This window comes from Polistes canadensis, unplaced genomic scaffold (genome assembly GCF_001313835.1).
Source record: "Polistes canadensis isolate GaletaPanama2010 unplaced genomic scaffold, ASM131383v1 scaffold_33, whole genome shotgun sequence".
In the NCBI taxonomy this organism is placed as follows: domain Eukaryota; kingdom Metazoa; phylum Arthropoda; class Insecta; order Hymenoptera; family Vespidae; genus Polistes; species Polistes canadensis.
In genome coordinates this window covers 550,524-570,705 of record NW_014569580.1, presented here as the reverse complement: position 1 = coordinate 570,705, position 20,182 = coordinate 550,524, and the positions used below count along the sequence as shown (strand labels likewise).

Sequence of the window (20,182 nt, the reverse complement as noted above, 5' to 3'; positions counted from 1 at the left end):
TATTTTTTGTTGAAATAATAAAATTTTTATCGGCTTATCTAAATACGTGTTAATCGATAGAAATTTTATTGAAAATATTACTTTTATTATTAATAATTAAAAGAGTATCGCAAATATTAGCTTGAAAAAGATACTATTTGTGAACGTGGTTGATGATAAAAAATCGAAGAGTCTAGTACACGCAATTGCAATTTAATATTCTTCATTCATCAATATGGCGGACGACGGTTTACTCGTTACTATTTCGGGCGCTGCTCTTTCTTTATTACTTTACGAAAATGTACGCAACGTCGGAGATCAGGTAAGCTCTTTTACATAAGTTTATTCGCGTATTTATGTTATCATTCTCGTAGCGGCATTTATTGTTGTTCATTATTTCAATCATAATGTATTAACTTAGAATGCACCTAACCTTTTCCGATTGGACATGGTACTTAATATACAATAACATATCAATCGAATTGCCTACAGATGGGCTTTTTACTCGGTGAAATAGTCGAATACATTGTTAAAAAGGTCACGGATTCTGACAATCAAGTGGATACAGTTAAAAGACGTATAAGTAAGTATTGACTGTCAAAAATCTTTCTTTGTGTATGTCACCGATAATTAAAAAAGAGAGAACTTTTTTGAGCTTATAATTAATAAGATTGTACAATTTGGAATAAGTGTTTATCATAATACATAACGTCTCACAACATAATTTGACAAGTTATGTATATTTGTATTAAATGGAGTTTCATATGTCTGCAACATCTTGTAGTATGTATTGCGATAATAGTTGCAAAGGATATACATTTCTATATATTTTTTTAGATATCGAAACTGTTGTGACATGCTCTATGCCAGATATTTTACATGATTCAACCGGTAGAATTGATAAAGAGAAGTTGAAAGATTTCTTATCTCATAAAAGCAAACAAGTTATCGGATGGTTTAGATTTAGGCACAACTTATGCTTGGTACCTACTTTAAGGGATAAACTTTTGCACAAACAATTTGCTTCATACTTCTCTAGTAGTCATGGTTATAAAGAGGATTTCTTCGTCACCTGTTTATTGTCCTCTTCCGTATCAAATGCAAGCGGAACTCATAAATTTAGACACGTTCTCTTGAGACGTAGAAGAGGGTGCGTATATATTTTATTTTTGGTTTTATCTTAATAGTAATAGAATGTCACATTGTAGGACATTTGAGCCAATATCCTTGAAGATAAGTAGTTTAGGGGATGGTAAATCTCCACTCGATGGTTCTGATTATAAACTTACACCGACGAAAAAATCCGTAAAAGAGATTGATACATTTACTAAAATAATACAATCGCTCAAGTAAGTGATGCGTTGATTATGTAACAAAGCAATGACATTATTGCAATTTTAATGAATCGTCCTTTTTTAGATTAAATCTTACACAAATATCTAGCGTTGAATCCGCAACTCTTATAGAAAAAGAAGCTGAAAAATACTTAAATACGTTAATATCGAAAGTTTGTGAATCTGATCGTGAAGTTTATGAATTGGAAAAGCAAATAACAGAACTGAGAACTAAAATACGTCTGCAGAACTTAGCTAAGACAAAAGTTACTTGTAATTCAGATACGACCGAGTTGAATCATGAAATTGATAAAAACAGTGGTTACGAAGAAAACAAATTATTGACAGAAAAAGTAGATGTTCCTGATAAAATCTATGAAGAGGATCAGCTAAACAAGTACCATTCTTTAACAGTATGTTATCGTCATCGTTATCTTCTACTTTCATGAGTTTAGTCTTACGATTTCTTATTTTGCCTTTTACTTAGGATGAATCAAGTGACAACCGACCAAGTAGTACAAGAACTGTTCTTGCAGAAAGTATGTCCAAGGAAAAGCTGAAAATAGGATTAAATGCAGATGTAGAGAACAGTAAAACTCGTGATAAATTTACTACGAACATAGTTTCAGATGTTAAATTAGATATGGTTGGAAGAAAAAACAAATGCTCAACCAATATGTTTTCTGAGATCTCAAGACAACCGATAAATATGGGTGAACAGATTGAAAGTGGTGTCGGTAGAGGTAGTCCAAATTATGGAAGAATTAAACGGGGGTCAGCATTGAGATATAACAGTGAAAGAAAAATAGTAGAATCCTTTGAAAAGTCTTCGATAAAAAATACTGTTGAAAACCAGCATTCTCCTATTTACGAGGAAACTTTGAAAAGAAATATAGATGTACGCAATTTTTCAGATACGTCAGATATTCATTGAACTAAATATAGTATTATGGAATTTAACCATTCTAGGGATTGGATAATCCTTAGCTTTCTCTTTGAAAGCTCTCTATGAAAATACTTAAAGTTGTTCCAAAGCGTTTTACGCAAATAAATTATGACCATATTCTTAGAACTACTTTATGCTCTACAAGATGCGTTGTAAATATTTCTTACGCTAAAATATAACAATTTTGAAACTTGAATAAAATAAAATATATTTATGGCTTACTTATTGATCGGATAGTGATATTTCAATTTTGTTAGAAAATGTTATAAATGTTCATAACATTTATTTTTTTTAAAGAATTATAAATATCTCTTTTTTTTATTATTTCCAATGGACCTACATATTGTTAAATGTTTTCAATATGTAATTAATTTCCCTGTTACGTTACGTTGAGTAATAATGTGTAAGGAATCGTAAACTGAAGCTGTGTTTTTATGACCCTTATTATGCTTAAGTAAAACTTGGGAAGAATATTGAAAGGTTTTTATACTAATACTTTCCTGTGTGTATAACATATTACTTTAAATTAATAAAGGTATAAAATAAATATGTATTTTTGAATATTGTATTTTATAAATACTGAATTAATACATAACTTTGAACACCTCGATAGATAAGACGTTCAAAATTTTCTCACTATTTCTTTGTTTTTTTTTTATTTTACACTTTCACTGCATAGATATAAATAACTGTTCCAATATATATATAAAAAGATTTATGGCAAATTATTACAGAATATCAGCAGGATTGTTTGGTATACCTGTAACTTCCCATATAGTAGCTGCAAGTCTTCTGGAGTGTTCCAAAACGCAAGACGAAGTAGCCAATCCTAAATGTACACAGTATAATTCATAGATCCTAATTTTATTTGGTGAAAGTTTAGGAAAACACGCTTCAGCCAGTTTCCTAAAGAGAGAATCGTAATTTAAAATATTTATTATTTATATTAATAAAAAAAAAATATATATACGATATATATATATATATTTATGTAAAATAGGAATTGAAGAAAATGGCAACAAAAAATAAAACTATGACATGAAAGACATATGTGTAGTCCATAATTTAGCTCATAATTTAAATACCTGTAGTAGTCCCCGCAAAGTATACCAGGTACTGGAAAATTTTTCATCAAATGATTCAAATAAACTTTTGATTTAAGTGGAGATCCCTAAATGGTTAATACAGTTTTGTTAATTATTTTATTTTATATATTTATAAATATGTACAACATTTTTAATACATACCGAATTGTCTTCGAACCATAAGAAATAAGCATAATTAAATGTCGTATCTTTCCACATAACTGATAAATGTCCTTCTTGCAGGTGCATTCTACTTTGTTTCACCATATTCCAAATCTGTATATAAGCAAATCAGTATTAATATTAAATAAGAAATTTGATAGCTCTTATAATTAATAATTGATACCTTTTTTGTAGTAAGAGCAAGAGTTTCAGAATTGGTGAAATCTAATGTTGGTGCTGTTAGCCTATGGGTTGTTCTATCAATGTAAATAAAATGCACCAAGCCTGGAAATTCTTCTAAATATTTGTTGATGGTTAGGGAAGTTCTCGTAGATTATATGGCATTAAGGACCTATATTATAAACTTTGCATACTTCTATCTAATATTAATGCATATATTAAAGAAAAAAAGAAAAAGAAATGTATATAATAAGAAAGCATAAAGAAACAAGAAATAACATTTTAAGAAAGGATATGATCCAAGAGTGAAGTTCTTCAATGCCTTTACTTTAAGGAAATCACTGAAATCATTCAGTTTTTGTCGCACTAAACGGCCCACCGTTGTTAGTACATCAATACCTTGTTTTAAAAAATTTCTATCAAAACATGTTAAACGAAATAATTCTTTAACAGTATCCGTAAAGCCAGATGTATTAGATTCGATTTGAAGAATCGATTCTGGGTCCCTAGATTTTAAAAGTTCCATATATTTCTTTTTCACAAATTCCCATTTAACTTGCAATCTTCTTTGGCACATATCAACATCGTTATTAACATTGGCTCGATTTTTCTTAATTCCATCTAAACCTTTTTTTATAGACATGTCAAGATTATCAAATGCTGGTCTTAATTCGTCGAGGTCCCTTTGAAGTTGTAGACCATTTATGATATTTAAATAATGGAATGTATCATATAATCCGGACGATGTGGCAAGATTGGTAACTTCTATTATAGTTACAAGATAAATACCATCATCTATTTCAAAGACGTGGACAGCATTTGCGGTATAATCGTGTTCAGATCCAAGGAGAATTATTTGACTGTACAAACCATCATGTGCTAAGGAATGAAGATCTTCGCTTAGAGAAGATTCTCTTGACCCTCCTGCAATGCAGTATAACAAATAATAGGTAATAAATATTAATAAATAATAATATTCTTTTTATAAATTATACTAATATTGATATCTTACTAAATAAATTAGTAATATCTTCTAATGTGGGATTTGATAGCTTAGCACCAAATGGTTTTGATTCTTCTTCTTTGGAAGAACTATTATTTGGTAATAGAATATCACCGTTATCCTCTCCATTTTCATCAATTTCATTGTCAGTTTGTTTCTTATGATTAATAACCCAACACATCAAGATCATTAATAAAATATCAGATGCGCACAAGTCGTGTGCATTTTTACTAGAGTATAAGGATAAAAATTTTTGTTTTACGAGTAACAGAACATGTATATTTGAAAATTCTGACTGTGTTTTTAATTTATCACAAGCATCATTAAGAACTTTTAATATAACCGATGCTAAATCTGCATTAACAGATAACTGTTCTACAGCTTCTGTTAATATACTTTGTTCAGAGCTGCGTAATTCTATCCATGCATCTAACAAAGATGACACCAAGCAGACCTTTTGTCTACTTGACTTTAATCTAAAACAGAGATGATAAAAATTAAAATACGAAGAATATTAAAAAGAAATTATCTTACTAACATATTCTTACATTGTAACATCAGGTCCACAGACATGTCTAACTATTGAAACGCATACACCTAAAGTTCTTTTCATTAATTCAATGTCTTCTATGCCAACATAAATAAATGTATATCCCATATATTCATCGAATACCATATTTGTACCATCTTGGCATTTCATGGACGTATAGGAATTACCAAATTGAGAAGCCATGGCGTACTGCGAAGTAACAATAGGTGAAAAAAGTTGCATAATGATATTTGGACACGGTCTTGGATCCATGTCATCTGCATTCTGGACATTGAAATTATTTATTTTTATTATCGACACATTTAAATATTGATATAATTATACTATAACACAATAAGGTAAGAACAAAATGACAGACATAATATAAAAAATAAAATATTGAAAGATATATTTTAATATTAAAAGGTTTACCTTATTTTCAGTTATTAATCCTTGTGCCCTAGCTAATTTTTGTATATGAAATGCAAATTTCTTATCACATTTAGTAAATAACACGTCATTGAGATTGTCAAATATTAAAATTCCCTTCATAATAAAATGAAATCAAATTTGTTTAGGAATGTATTATTAAATGTATTCAATGCTCCTTTCACTTTTTAATAATTAGACCACTCATATGGTTTCGCGCTTTTGCAGTTTATGCAATTCTATACACTGTGTATTCTTACCTGTCAAAAAATTAACCACAGATGTCACTACATTTTCTCTTGAAAGAAAATAGAAATTCGATCGCCAGAGAGCGCAAGTCAGTTTTGTTTTAGGCGCCATTTAAAAATCTACAAAACGAGATATACCTGTTTTGAACTTGTGTAATATTATCTGTTATTTATCTACAATTCAATAAATCCTTATTTCTCAAATAACGTAATCCCATTTTCATTCGAACAGAGAAAAAAAAAAAAAAAAGATGTAACAAATATTTTTAAACAATTTTCTTCCTTGTTAAATGACAAATCCAATCTTATAGAAGAATTTCAATATAACGTTTCATATATTTCTTGATTAATAATATTAATTTAAAAGATCAATTCTCGATATAGACGACATAAAAGAAGACAATAATCGAGACATTAATAAAATTATCGGTATAGATAAAAAAAAAAGAAAATCGACATGTATCGTATTAATAAATATAAAAAAAAAAAAGATTTATGATAGAGTTTTCATTAAAACATAAATGTACTGTCCATTCGTTCCAAGAAGTTCCTCGGGGTTGGGGGGATACAAGGGAAAGGGTTCATTTGCCCCGCCCCATCCTCACCTTTGGCACCACCCACAATTTATAGAGTAGAAAATATAGAGTATGGAAATTGACTTTATTGTGTTCCTTTTTAAATATAAAAAGATAAAGAAGAAAGATATAGATAGATAGGTAGATAGATAGATAGACAGAGATAGAAAATAATAAAATAAATCATTAATTAGTAGAAATAGGTCAAGAGAACACGAGTGACCGAAAATGGTCGAAGATCGAACGAAAGAAGTTGATCTTCGTTGATTCTTCTCATAAGTATATACACACACATATATATATGTATATGTGTACTTGTAGATGTGTATTTGTGTATAATGGTATAATACATGGACCCCACCTCTTTCATGAAACTATCGTGCGCTACCTGCGTGGAGATCATCTCCGGAGTAAAAGCTGAGAACTGGACGAGCATAGGCACAGACAGCATCATGCGCTTGGTGAGTACAAAACTAATTCAAAATATCCTTTTTCTTTTTTTTTTCTCTCTCTCTCTCTCTCTTTTTCTTCTTTTTCTCGTTCTTTTTTATTATTATTAATTTCTCTATCTACGTATAACACTTTTAATGAACTTTTCCTTCTTATTTATTTTCCCTCTCGTTGAATTAACACACTTTGTGAGATCATAAGTGACAGTGAAATTAGTTTCGATTATCGGTTATACACCAAGTGACTTTTAATGAATTAGTGTTGATCATTTTGTCGAAAATTTCAAGATTATATGTGTTTATTTTTAAATAGAAACCTACACCAACCCATCCTCCCTTCCCAAAAAAACAAAAAGAAAGAAATAGAACGTTATTGTTATATGATTTCGATAAAAATTTCGTTTTTTCTTTCTCTCTCTCTATATCGATAAATATCGATATAAAGTATGCACTAATGTTTGAGTAATTTTTAATTATATTTCATTAGATGACAAAACAAAATAACAAAAAGAAAGAGAACAAAATAAATATATTATTATCTCATGTGTGATCATATCACATGCGTGATTTCTAATATTTCTTTTCTTTCTTTCTTTCTTTTTTCTTTTTTCTGCTTGTTTTTATTTAATAACGATGAGAAGCAAAAGTAGGAAAATATTAGGCATTTCTCAGTGGCAACTTTCTTCTTCCGAGTTTCCCGAGAGTATAAACTTTATATATATATAAAGTATATAAAAAGTATATATGTATATATATGTATACGTGCGAGTTTTTCTCATGCCCTTTTAATCAGAGATCGTCGACGATTATTTCTTTTTCTTTTTTAACCGGCTTGGCCGATTTGTCTTGTTCGCGTATCGACGGTTCCGCTACGTAAAGTGAAAACGTAGTAGCATCCTGTAAATATAATCGTTTGTCGCGAAATAAGCCTTTATAACCATATTATCTTTTCTTTTCTTTTCTTTTTATTTCGATCGTCAGTGGTTGTACATATTTATGGAAACAAATACTTTCATTATTTCAAAGAAAATAAAAAAGAAAGGATGAAAGTATCATTCAAATAACGAAGGAAGTACATTTTTTTTTTTCCACGATTATCATAAATCTAATTTTTTTTTTCTATGATATATAAATTATTTAAGATCTTCGGGGGGATAAGAAGAACACGTTGATGATGATGATGATGATAACAATACGTTTGTTATTTAATTTTTTGCGATTTTTTAAATTACATATTATCTGAGATTTGTCGTCAAGAAAACGAAAAGAACAATGAATTTTCTTTTTGAAATTATTTACCATAGTAGCTATCAAAAATACATTAATAATGGGATAATAATTTGTATTATTATTATTATTATTATTATTTTCACAAGGATACTTATCGTTTTCTCTCATCGATAATTTGACACACTAACACATTTATTGGCTTTCATTGTAACGGTTTAACGTTATATACGCTTTTTGTAAAATAGAGAAAATAAGATAAAATAAACATTGGAATAGATGATCCGAGTGTATAATTTAGTTTTATTATAGTTATAGTCCATATCACGATGGTGGTAATGAACTCGTTTATCATTGGAATTGGTCGTGAATTTCATGAGTAAATCACGCGAGTAGTAGTAGTAATAGTAGTAGTAGTAGTAGTAGTAATAGTAGTAGTAGTAGTAGTAGTAGTAGTAATAGTAGTAGTAGTAGTAGTAGTAGTAGTAATAGTAGTAGTAGTAGTAGTAGTAGTAGTAGGTTGCAGTTTGCTCTCGCAAGTTTCGATGGCCCACTTGTCATGTGGCACGCACGCGTGCTTTTCTAAGATCGCCTTTTTAATTATCACATTTATTATAAAATCGTTCTACCGAGCAAATTAATATAGAATTAAAGATCACGCGAGTAAAGACGAGTAAAACGAAATTCATCTCGCTTTCGTAGACAAATCATAATCTATCCTCTCTTTCTCTTTATGTATATCAATGGAATACGAAACTGAATTCATTAATATCTATAACGAGTTAACCATGAATCATAATATATGAATAACATGAATAAAGAATGGGAAAGGGGGGGGGGAATTATTTCTTTTTTTGTTGAATTTCACTCGGTTCGATTCCGTTCTTTTTCTTTCTTTTTTTTTTTCTTTTTTTTTAATCCGATTAATTATATATATTTTATACTCTTTAATTATTATCTCTCTTAATAGTATTGCATTTTATTAATTATTTTATCTTTTCATCGAGAGAATTGAAATTATTTCTAATTATTATTGAGAGATAAAATAAAATATGGATTTTGATGAAACAATTAAAATCAATCTATGCTAGTGTTATTTAATTATTATTATTCTCTAATAAGTTTATATACTATTACTGAAATATTCACTTATGTCTAAAAGCAAGAAGCAATAGATTAAAGATCAACCTGTTGAAAAAGCGATATTAGTAAGGCACGTGTTTACACGCTTACAAATATCTATGTATGTATATATATATATATATATATAGATAACCATATAATCGATCTTCTCATCTTCCTTTAAAACAGGTTTCGTTCACATTGAATTGCAGGTACCGTTGACTTTGAAGCCCGTTAGATTCAGAACAAGGACAAGTCATATTTTAATAAACGACCAATCACGTTCAATTTTCAAATTAACGTACCGAACTTTAGTACTCCATGCATCATCGTACATGTAATTCTTTTTTTTCTTTTTTTTTTTTTTCTTTTTTTCGCTCAAAGCTCTGATCTCCCATGCGTTAGCCGCATTCAGAGAGAAAGTAATTTTATAATCGGATTTATACGAGACGAGAGTCCTGAAGAATTGGGCGTGGATGAAGTCTTCGCGTGTATTTAACTGAAAGTTCAATGAACCCAAAGCAGGTGGCATCTTTTCGAACTGTCGAGAAAGAGAGAAAAAAATACTTCTTTTTCTTTTTTGACACGATGAGGATAATCCAGTCTTTGAAACAGAAGATAATCCTACAACTAAAGTCCATATTTCATTTCTATGTATCACGTATATTTACACGCACACATATACGTTAATCGATAGATTAAAACGGGAATGTGGATTATCTATATTTCATCTATACTTATAGAAAATGTTTATATATATATAAAGGGTTCTTTTTTAAATCGAGTCATTTAACTATTTAGAATAATATGTTATTTTGGAATATAAATATTTAATATAATATATATTATACATAAACTAGTTTATTTAATATATACCGTTCTTTTTTTTAGATTAATTTTGTTCTTTTTCAATATAGAACATAGACAATTCGTTATAGTAAAATTCATTAATTTTTTTTAAGATTTTTTCTTTTTATCGTATATCTAATCGTTGATAATAATTATCAGTTGAAAACGATTTTACGATTCACGCGTGTGGGACGTAAATATATATATTTGTACGTACGTATATATGTATATATGTAAAATCGTTTGGAAGTAATCACGATACTCAGAGTCAGGCATGTCGGCGGCCCGTTATTCGCCGACTTTCACTCCTCTGAGATACTCTGAGGATGATACGACGCGTAGCGGGAGCATACGTTGCGTTTAATTGCATTCGTTCCTGTCCTCTTTCCTCTCCACCCCTTTCAATCCTCCTCCCGGTTCTCTATCTACCACCTTCTTCTTCGTTTTTTACTTCTATTTCTTTCTTTTTTTCTTTTTTTCCTTCTTCGTATATTCCATCTTATCTACTATTACATTTCAGATGCACGCATGCACGTGTGTGTGTGTCTGCAGAGAGACATATTTTTTGTTTCTCACTCTCATGGTGCATTATTCAACGCCAAGGACTCGTTGTATAATCGAGCTGCTTGTTTGACATATTTGGCGACGTTGTTTCTTTCATTCCCGCTTTCACGTATCATTTACGTTTCCGCATTTCTTCGAAGGACTCCTCCTCGAAATGAAAATCAATCCGAGAGTCTAATTGAGTGCATCGATTTAAAATGCATTATTGCATCTGCTTGTTTTTGTAGGAAAACAAAAAAAGAAGAGGAGGAAAGAATATTTTTGATATTAATTGGAAAGAAAGTATTTTGCTAAACAAAAGGTTAATAATTTATTAATTATTATTAATCTTTGATTTTTCTTTTACATATTATTAGATATTTGAATAAATATCTTTTATTGATTTTGTTTTTTAAGCATAAATAACAATTTAGATTTTGCGTTTTCGCATATATCTTCGAAGTATTAATATAGAAATGTTTCGAATTCGAATGTATTTTCGATTGAAAAGAAAACAAGAAGAAGAAGAAAGAACGATCAAAATCTGATAATACTAATCATTATCATCATTATCGCAAATCCTTGTTATATTTTTTGTTTAAATTTCTTTTTTTACTTTTTCGTTATGTTTGAAAAAAAAAAAAAGTAATATATTACATCGAATCGATTATACTCGATTGATTTTCCTTTCACGCGTCATTGGCCGTTTCCGCATTTCTTCCAAGGACTCGTTCGAAATTTTAACGAATACCCATCACTACCGTGGAGATTAACTCGAATATATATTTTATTCAAGTATAGCAGTTGAAAAGAAAGTTAATCGAATGAAATAGAGAAGGAATTGGTCAAGGTCTATTAACTATAATAAATAGATGCAAATTTTGTAATAATTTTTTCTTTTTGGTCATTTCGTTTCGTTTTGTTTCTAATTGTAAAATGTTACGTCAATTCGTGGAATGAGATACATATTATTACAAAGGATAAATTTGTAAAAAAAAAATTCAAGTTCTATCATATTTAATCGATTTAAGAATTCTAGTTTAGTTTAAGGAGAAGCAAGTTCAAGTGAGTAGAAATACTCGACATTCATGCGAGTGAAAGTGTTGCTGCTGCTTCTTTTCTCCATATTGAAGGTTCCTCTTCACCATCTTCGTATTCTTATTAATATTTATCTTCTTATTTATTTTCTTTTCTTTTCATTTCATTTTTCGTTCTCATAACTTTTCTTTTACTTTTGTTTCTTTAGATAATATCTTACAACATTCCATCCTTTCGATATCGAAACGCCACATATAAATTAGTCCATCATTTCTTTCTTATTAATTATAGAGACGACATCTCAACGGAATCATTTTTCTTAAATATCTAAACGTTAAATTCTTTTCAAACGTCAAACCACTTCGAAACGTCTTCTAATACATACCATATATATACTTCGTGTAGAATAATTTAGAAAGTTTTTTCTTCTTTCTTTTTTTTTTTTTTTTTTTTTTTTTTTTTTTTTTTTTTTTTTTTTTTTTTTTTTTTTTTTTTTTTTTTTTTTTTTTTTTTTTTTTATTATATTTCGAATATTAGAGACGATTAGAGAATTTTATTTGAATAAAATTAATGAGATTGTTGCGTGATTTAATAATTAATAGAAATTTCTTATAGAGATTTCTATAGATTATCTATTGTGTGTGTCGTTAAAAAATTAACATATAAATGATGTAATTTATCTTGTCAAAAAAATGAACAGATTTCGTATAATCCTATATATATAATCGTGTTTTTCATAAATCAATAATAATCCGAAATATTTCAAATGATTTCAAATAAATATGATATATCTTGTATGTATGACAAAAATAAATAATAATAGTAAAGATTGAAAAGATGTTAGAAAGTAGATATCGTTAGAAAGCAAATAAATCGATATTTGATTGTAATCTAATGAATGAATAAAGAGAAGATAGAAAAATTACCAATATTAGGTGAATTAGATGATAGAAGAAACCCAGTAGGCCCAAGAGTTCTTCAAACACGAGATAAATTATTTGTTAGGTCATTGATCCCAACAGCTCTAACAGTTTAATTGCATCGAAAAGATCGTTCGTTAACGAACCTCTACTGTTTCTATGTTGGTTGTTGGTTGTTGTTGTTCTTAGAACAAGGCATAGATATACATACCTATACCTGACGCAATCTGACTATTATCTTAGAAAAGAAGAACTCTTTACGATGCCGTTCGAGCAAATCCGGCAAAATTGAGTTCATCGACTTCCGGAAGTGCATTATGTCTTTGTCGAATGTTCGTGCCCCCTCCTCCTCCTCCACCCCTCATTCTCGATCCTTCTCGAGATAAATATCGCGTGAGGATATTACAAATTGATGTTTCCCCATCTAAAATGGAATCTTCTACGATTTAGGTAATCTCGTCTTATGTAAAAGTGAGTATATTCTTTTTTTTTTAAGTTTCCGTTCCTCCTATCGAAAATAACGAGCGGCGTGGATAGATACTACGACAATGTTAAATTTTTATTACCGAACACTAGAGACGATGAAATTTCTAGATTTTATAATAGTTTTGTTTTTCTTTCTTTTCTTTTTTTTTGTTTTTAAGTTGTACGATACAGAGAGAGAGAGAGAAAAATTACTTCGAATGAATTTCTTTTTTTCTCTTTTCTTTTTTCTTTTTCTTCTTTCTACTTTTTTGAAAACATCCTAACCAATGGGAGAATCATCGTTCTCTGTGTTACGAAGAGAAATCACGAAGAGAACCGACTAGATTGAAAATTTATGCATACGTTATTTCTATACTTAAAAATATGTGTTATTTTATATATATTGTCGAGTTAAAAAAGAAAAAAGAAAATATCTAGATATTTTGTGCGAGATAGGTTATGGTGTGTAGTTAATTAATTAAACATTTCGCAAATGACATCTCGACATTATGAATTCTATCGGCCGAAATACAGGAAGAAGACAATTTGCATGAAGATAATTTGTAAGCCTGGAACACGTGTCGCGGGGTCTGGTTTTCTTCGCTAAGATTCTCGAAAGTGAAACTCATTGCCGAAAGTGCACACGGTGGACATGAAAAAGAAAGAAAGAAAGAAAGAAAGAAAGAGAGAAAGAGAGAGAAAAGCGTCACACCTGCGCTAACCTTCCCTCCCTTCGGCCCCCCTTCCGCCCCTTTTCTCTCTCTCTCTCTCTCTCTCTCTTTCTTTCCTACTCTCGTGTATGCTTCATCGAAATTAATGGACACTGGACCAATCGAGATGAAGATACTTGTAAAATTATTTGGTCGTTTAGAAAGTTCTCAATGATGTATTTGTACTCATTCAATGTTTCAAACAACCGACTTTGATTTTTCTTCTTTTTTTTTTCTTGACCAATTCAATTTACAATAGGAAAGTCACACATAGGTTGTTCTTTTTTTTTTATTTATTTTAATTTCAATAACATGTGTGTGTGTGTGTGCATAAATATTTATAAATATATATAATATTATAATTTTGAACGAAATATATTTATTTATTTAATAATAATAATAATAATAATAAAATAATTTACAAAAGACTTGTGTATAAAAGTTATAGTAAATTATTTGTCGGTTCGCTTTTATTTCTTAATATTTCTTAACAATTAGTTTATGTCGTAAAAACAATTAAATTTGTCCGTTTTCGACATATGTAATTCCCACAATAATTCATAACCATTTACGGTCACATACGTTCTGTGTACACACCATACGTAAATGCTTTCACGCTTATTAGCAATAAGAGAAACGAGAGAGAAGTTCGTTAATTTTCAAGTTATGTATCTATATGCACGAATACACAAACTTCACGAATTTCTTCGGCACGTTTCATCCACGTATGTACACACGTGTGCATGTATCATGTTGAAAAGTATTTGCTTTTGTTTACGCGAGGTAGGATACGGGTGTGGTGCATATTCGCATTTATGGCTTGCTTGCTTGCTTTCTTTGTAAATGTCAGCGGATATTTTCTTCTACCGTAGTTGCGTTGAGAATAATATGGCTTATACCTGTTATTCGTTGAAATAACAATAACGATCCTGTCAACTTCTTTTTCTTTTTTTTTTTCTCCACGGAATTGTACAGTTATACAATATGCGAAAAATATTCTGACATTTATTCTTATTATTATAAATGTCGTATTAAAAGAATTCAATATTATAAAAAATTTTTATATATATATAAACAAAAGTAAGTTACTTTGATCGAAGAAAAAAAGAAATTGTTTCTAAGCTAGATTATAAAAATTTTTCAACTCACATATATTTGTGTGTGTGTGTGAACTTTTCTGTAATAAAAATCATCGAATTTAAATTATATAAATAAGGATAATACTCGAGTTAAATGGAGAAAATAATAATGAATGCTTACAGTAAGAATATTTTTTACGCTAACTGTACGTAGTTATTTCGCGTTTTGAAAAAGGGTTATCATTTTCTACGAACAAAAATATTGAGAATAAAAAGTATACGTAAACATATTGAAATATATACATATTCATCCTCGTAGGATATCTAATTACTATAATATAGTAAATTATGATAATTGATCGCGTGCTAAAGTTAATATCACGAACTAAAGATCAAATCAATTTTATTAAATTTTATGAATAAACGCGCGCGCGTGTTTTTTTTTGTTAAATACATTTCACAAATGGCAGACATTTAATTGCAAATAATTAGAAATTAACCGATAACAGGAGAACGTTAATGTAATCACAGAAAATGAAATATTAAACGAGAGTATTTCCTTTTATTTTTTTTTTTTTTTAATTTGTTCTTATTAATAATTATCTCGATTATTATAGTTGATCGTACGTATAATGGAGATCTAATTATATGGCGGTTAGGGGAAATGATTATACCGAAGGATAGGGAAATAAGTATCTTTATCGTGACGATTATAACACCGCGAAAATTATCCTATAAATTGTTGCTAATAATCGACGAAGTCTTCAAATGGTAACGATTGCTCTATTATATTATTGAAAAGAAATTCTTTTTCTTTTTTTTTCTTCTCCCCTTCAATTTTTTTCCTTTACCTCGAAAAATATGTTCATACGGATTATCATCAACCGAAAACCACGAAGTGTTTATTCGCGAAGAGATTTAAATTATATTAATTCTTACGTTGATCATCCGGGTCTCCGTTAACTGATTTCACGATATAATTTCACTTCTCAGGATGAAAGTTCTCGTCGTGTTTCAGTAAGTTGATTTTTTTTTTTTTTCTTTTTTATAGAAACGTGCGAAATTCACCTACAAGACGGTGGGAGAACCGAATCCTTACTGAGAACAATTTTGTAAAATAGACGTTTTATCGTGTGTAAAGTATAAGATTTTATTTGAAATCAACAAATTTTAATAATGTTGAAAAACATGTGACTACGAGAAAGTATAAACTTTGACTAATATGTATTATTTCTATTTTTATATATATATATTTACGTATATTTATATTAATTATGTTTGAATAATTAACAAAGAAAACGTGCATCAATAATATTTTATTTATGCGTGTTTCTCTTTATCTCGAGCCTACTTCGTTCACGTTCCAACGTAGAAATCTTTAACGTCGATGATGCTTTTTTTTTTCTCTTATCTCATTTCAGTCCTTTTACGATTGAAATGAATACCATTTTATAGTATTTGATTAGGTATTAATTCGAGAAAGATAGGTAAGATGCGTGCGTAAGATTTTCACTCGTTTGGTGGGTTATACGACAAACTTGTCATGCCTAACACGTACACACCTATTGCGTAATCATGTAAAATGCGTTGTTCACGCGTTTAAAAGGAAAGTCAGGGTGTTTTAATGTGGTTTTTAGGAAGAGAAAATTGCCTTAGGTTACTTACAAATCATACTAATGTAATCAAAGAAAAACTACAACGCGAAAAGACATTAATAATAATAATAATAATAATAATAACCATAACGATGTTGCAGATAGCAATTGTGATCGTTGGCTTAGCAGTGGTGTCGGTTGATCATCGATCGACAGCCGAGGATGTTGCAGATTTATCCGAAAGTAATTTGGACGTTCCAGCAGCGGCAATGAAATTGGATAAAAATTTACGTCGAGCATTGTTAAAGGCTTTAACGGATTTGGAAGCGGAATCGGTTGAACAAAGGAAGAACAACGACGAACCTATCGCACAAGCCTACACGTCTAATCAATTCCAGGACATTTCGAAAAAGGATTTAAATAAAAAAATCGGCATCGTTCAAAAATCAAGTTTTTCCTTCGATGGTTTTCCCGGAGATGAAGAAATACCCAGCGAGGATAAGCTTCAAAATTCAAGCTTCGTTCAAACGGATAAATACGTAATCATGTCTAGTTCACCTTCGATGACTATCGAGAAAGCTACTAGAAACGATGCTAGAAGTTTCCACGTTCAGAATATTATTATGTCTGATAAGAATCAAGCATTAAAGGTTGGCCCTAAGATGGAACAATTAGAAACGAAGAAATCTAACGGTGAATCTTATGTTTCTTACGTTAACAAAGTAGATAGTATAACTTTAAAACCATTGACTGAATTAACAGAAGGTCTTACTGGTGTTGCTAGCAACGGTATCGCATTAGCTAATTCATTACCTTTACCAAAACCAACGGCATCTAGTCCTACGGATTCTCCTAAAATAAATGACACTTTAATGAATGGTAGTAAAGTAATAGAGAAATCTGAAGAGGTTAAAATATTCCAAGCACCGTTGGTGGCAGCGTTTACCGTTCAACAAGATGAAAGTGGTGCACCTAAAAGCGTTGTACCTATCTTTAAACCAACGGGAGATGGGCAGGCATTGACTTTGCAAGAACAGTTGGAATTTAAGCAAAGGCTTTTAGAAAAACAGTTGGAAGAATTGCAACAACAGCAGCTTCAACAAACCCAGTTTCTTATCAGGCAACGTCATCTTTACGAACAACAACTTAGGCAAAAGCAACAACAACAGTATTATCTTCAGGAACAAGCGAGAATCAAGCAGATCGAGGAACAAGCGAAATTAAAGCAATTGGAAGAACAGAGATTGAAACAATTCGAGGAACAACGATTGAAACAGTTCGAGGACTCACGGATCTTACGGTTTCAACAACAACCTGTACTATTACAACAACAACCTGTACCATTACAACAACAAAAGTATCGTTTCTTTGAACAGGCTACAAATCTCTTAAATATTCCAACACCGGCAGAATCCAACGTTCGTTTACAACCCAGTGTCTCGTTAGAAGTACCAAATATTATCGTTCCACCTCCTTTCAATTTCCAAGACCAACTAAGATTTCAACAACATCGTCAACAACAACCACAACAACAACAACAGCAGCAGCAGCAACAACAGCAACAACAACAAAGATTACACCAGAGCTTTGGACCCGTAACAGATTTTCAACAACCACCCGTGGCAGCATCAACGAGATTTAACAGGCAAGAAGCTTTCAACTCCGTGGGTAATTTTGGCTTTAATGAGAAACCATTAGCGACTAGGAATACTTTTACTTTTGGCGTACCTCAAAGAAATCCAATTAATTTCGTCTATAATCCTTACACTCACAATCAATATAGACAAACAAGACCACAGCAAACACCAGCAAAACAAATCCAACATCTTCTTTATCAATCAGGTATCGCTGGTGAATTAGGTAATGCTGAAGGTTCTGGTGGTCAAGAAGATTTAAACATCGTTTCTAAAGTTCTAGCATTAAACGTGGGTGCCATACCCAATAAAAATCTTCATTTTACTACGAATAACCGTGTTAATAACGGATTTGTCGCCAAAGTTCCCGCTAATGCGTGAAATATAAGATTATAACGAAGAAAGATCCAGACGAGTCATGTAAATTACTACAAGACGATATTAATTATGTCGAGCTCTCTGTCACTATCATATTAATTTCTTTTATTTCTTTATCTTTTCATTACACACATTCTTCCGTATAGATATATATATTTCAACAATACACAACACAAATTTGTTATAATATAAGTGACGCTAAAAACGATCTTTCGTCAGCTCAGGTTGTTGTTCGTTATTTTTCACAAGTGAACATTATCCCATAACGAACATAATCGTATTTAATTAAATTACGATTGCGAATATCGGAAAAGAAATAGTAATGAGTTATGCAAAACGTGTGTTAAGCTATAATATTTCACGCTACATTGCAACACAACAAATTTTGTAAATAAGTTGTTTCTTACTTATACATTTGCATACACGCATATCTAATTCTTGTTTTATTTTATCTTTCTTTTCTATTAAATGGAAGAACACAAAAAAACAAAATAAGGATACAAATAAAGCAAACAAAAAATGAACGAAAAGAGATACGTAAGAAAATGATTCCAATGTGAAGAGTAACGTTTATTCAATCGTATCAAAGTTTTGTTTTTTAAATCGATAAAGCAAAAGATATATCACTTTTTTTTAGCCTCGATTTAACTAGGCAAGCTCATATATTATAGTTCGAAGTAATAGGTCATCGAGATAAGAAATAACGTGCTCTTCTTCTTCTTTTTCTTTTCCTTTTTTTATTGTTTTTTTTTTTTTTTTTTCAAGGATTAAAAGGTTCCACGAAATCGTGCATCGCGTTGCGTTCGATATTGAAAATCGCTTCTCCAACTGTAAATAAACTTTCCCCGACAAAGATATACGTCGCACAATACCGGCAAGGAAGAGCATGGATATATAAGAGAAGAGATACTTTAGCGAGTGCGCGCGCGCGCACGCTCGCAACCGAGGAACGTGTATATACGCTCATGTCCTCAATTTCACAAACGTATGGCATAGATTCGTGATTTCTCTCTGCGAGCTAATCGGCGAATTCTCATTGAAGAATCATCCTCGGATAATATCTTTTTTTTTGAGGACATCATTTTTCTTTTCATATTTGCTAATATATGAAATTTCTTTTTAATCGAAGTAAAAATATTTTTCGTTTGAATTTCTCAAGTTTGTTTAAATTTGACTTCTTAAAATACTCGCGTATGACGTTAGATAATATATAGTTAATAATAGTAATGATATATTAATGTAATGTAATAATAATAATAATAATAATAATAATAATAATAATAATAATAATAATAAAAATTATTATAATAATAGATATAATTGACGATTATCGCTTATAATTTATCTGACGCCAATTTGTACGAGTTATTGTAAGAATGTTAATAAACTAATTCGTTTCACAAAAGTATCTATAAGATGTATTGATATTTAGCATGCTAAATTTTATTTAATTATCAAAAAAGTATTATATACAAACGGGTGGTACAACTGGGAGAGATCTGATTATAATATAAAAAATAAATCGAAAGAAAGGAATATGATTTCGTTTTTGAGAATATCGTGTTTGAAAATTTATAATTTGAATATCTTTTACTATGATCAGATTTATGATAATCATTTAAGAAATTGTATTCAATTAACCTCTGCTCTGTTTTCTGTATCAATCTGTATGTGTAAAAAGTCAGTAATAATTATTATAAAAA

General features: G+C 30.1%; 3 protein-coding genes across 7 annotated transcripts; 2 read left to right on the top strand and 1 right to left on the bottom strand.

Annotated features, from left to right (window-relative positions):
- The first annotated feature begins 129 nt into the window (after positions 1-129).
- LOC106784343 (BRCA1-A complex subunit Abraxas-like) lies at positions 130-2,809 on the top strand. Of its 3 annotated transcripts, none has more exons than XM_014743768.1 (6): positions 130-301; positions 472-562; positions 817-1,129; positions 1,188-1,328; positions 1,399-1,710; positions 1,801-1,903. In XM_014743768.1, the coding sequence occupies exons 1-6, from the start codon at positions 215-217 to the stop codon at positions 1,871-1,873; spliced, it is 1,017 nt and encodes a 338-aa protein (XP_014599254.1). In that variant the 5' UTR covers positions 130-214; the 3' UTR covers positions 1,874-1,903. The 3 variants fall into 3 exon arrangements, with proteins under 3 accessions (XP_014599254.1, XP_014599252.1, XP_014599253.1); XM_014743766.1 differs by having other exon boundaries at positions 137-301; positions 1,399-1,726; positions 1,801-2,809; XM_014743767.1 differs by having other exon boundaries at positions 220-301; positions 401-562; positions 1,399-1,726; positions 1,801-2,809.
- A 9-nt stretch (positions 2,810-2,818) lies between these two features.
- On the bottom strand, positions 2,819-5,926 carry LOC106784340 (Hermansky-Pudlak syndrome 1 protein homolog). 3 transcript variants are annotated; one of them, XM_014743762.1, is made up of 8 exons: positions 5,651-5,926; positions 5,238-5,503; positions 4,699-5,165; positions 3,983-4,610; positions 3,691-3,835; positions 3,507-3,620; positions 3,345-3,430; positions 2,819-3,165 (listed from the first exon to the last, which is right to left on the bottom strand). In XM_014743762.1, exons 1-8 carry the CDS (start codon positions 5,768-5,770, stop codon positions 2,988-2,990), a joined length of 2,004 nt encoding a protein of 667 aa, XP_014599248.1. In that variant the 5' UTR covers positions 5,771-5,926; the 3' UTR covers positions 2,819-2,987. The 3 variants fall into 3 exon arrangements, with proteins under 3 accessions (XP_014599248.1, XP_014599249.1, XP_014599250.1); XM_014743763.1 differs by having other exon boundaries at positions 3,691-3,829; XM_014743764.1 differs by having other exon boundaries at positions 3,691-3,811.
- Positions 5,927-6,008: 82 nt separating this feature from the next.
- Positions 6,009-18,928, top strand: LOC106784341 (putative uncharacterized protein DDB_G0271606). Its single transcript, XM_014743765.1, has 3 exons — positions 6,009-6,048; positions 6,792-6,931; positions 16,629-18,928. The coding sequence occupies exons 2-3, from the start codon at positions 6,821-6,823 to the stop codon at positions 18,480-18,482; spliced, it is 1,965 nt and encodes a 654-aa protein (XP_014599251.1). The 5' UTR covers positions 6,009-6,048; positions 6,792-6,820; the 3' UTR covers positions 18,483-18,928.
- The last annotated feature ends 1,254 nt before the right edge of the window (positions 18,929-20,182 follow it).

Excerpts from the sequence above, each read along its gene's own strand:
- LOC106784343 (XM_014743766.1), top strand. The coding sequence starts at position 215 with ATGGCGGACGACGGTTTACTCGTTACTATTTCGGGCGCTGCTCTTTCT. Across the intron at positions 563-816 it reads TACAGTTAAAAGACGTATAA|ATATCGAAACTGTTGTGACA; the intron begins GTAAGTATTGAC and ends ATATTTTTTTAG. Across the intron at positions 1,329-1,398 it reads AAAATAATACAATCGCTCAA|ATTAAATCTTACACAAATAT; the intron begins GTAAGTGATGCG and ends GTCCTTTTTTAG.
- LOC106784340 (XM_014743762.1), bottom strand. The coding sequence starts at position 5,770 with ATGAAGGGAATTTTAATATTTGACAATCTCAATGACGTGTTATTTACT. Across the intron at positions 5,166-5,237 it reads TGTGGACCTGATGTTACAAT|ATTAAAGTCAAGTAGACAAA; the intron begins GTAAGAATATGT and ends TCTCTGTTTTAG. Across the intron at positions 3,621-3,690 it reads TTGCTCTTACTACAAAAAAG|ATTTGGAATATGGTGAAACA; the intron begins GTATCAATTATT and ends GCTTATATACAG.
- LOC106784341 (XM_014743765.1), top strand. The coding sequence starts at position 6,821 with ATGGACCCCACCTCTTTCATGAAACTATCGTGCGCTACCTGCGTGGAG. Across the intron at positions 6,932-16,628 it reads CAGACAGCATCATGCGCTTG|ATAGCAATTGTGATCGTTGG; the intron begins GTGAGTACAAAA and ends ACGATGTTGCAG.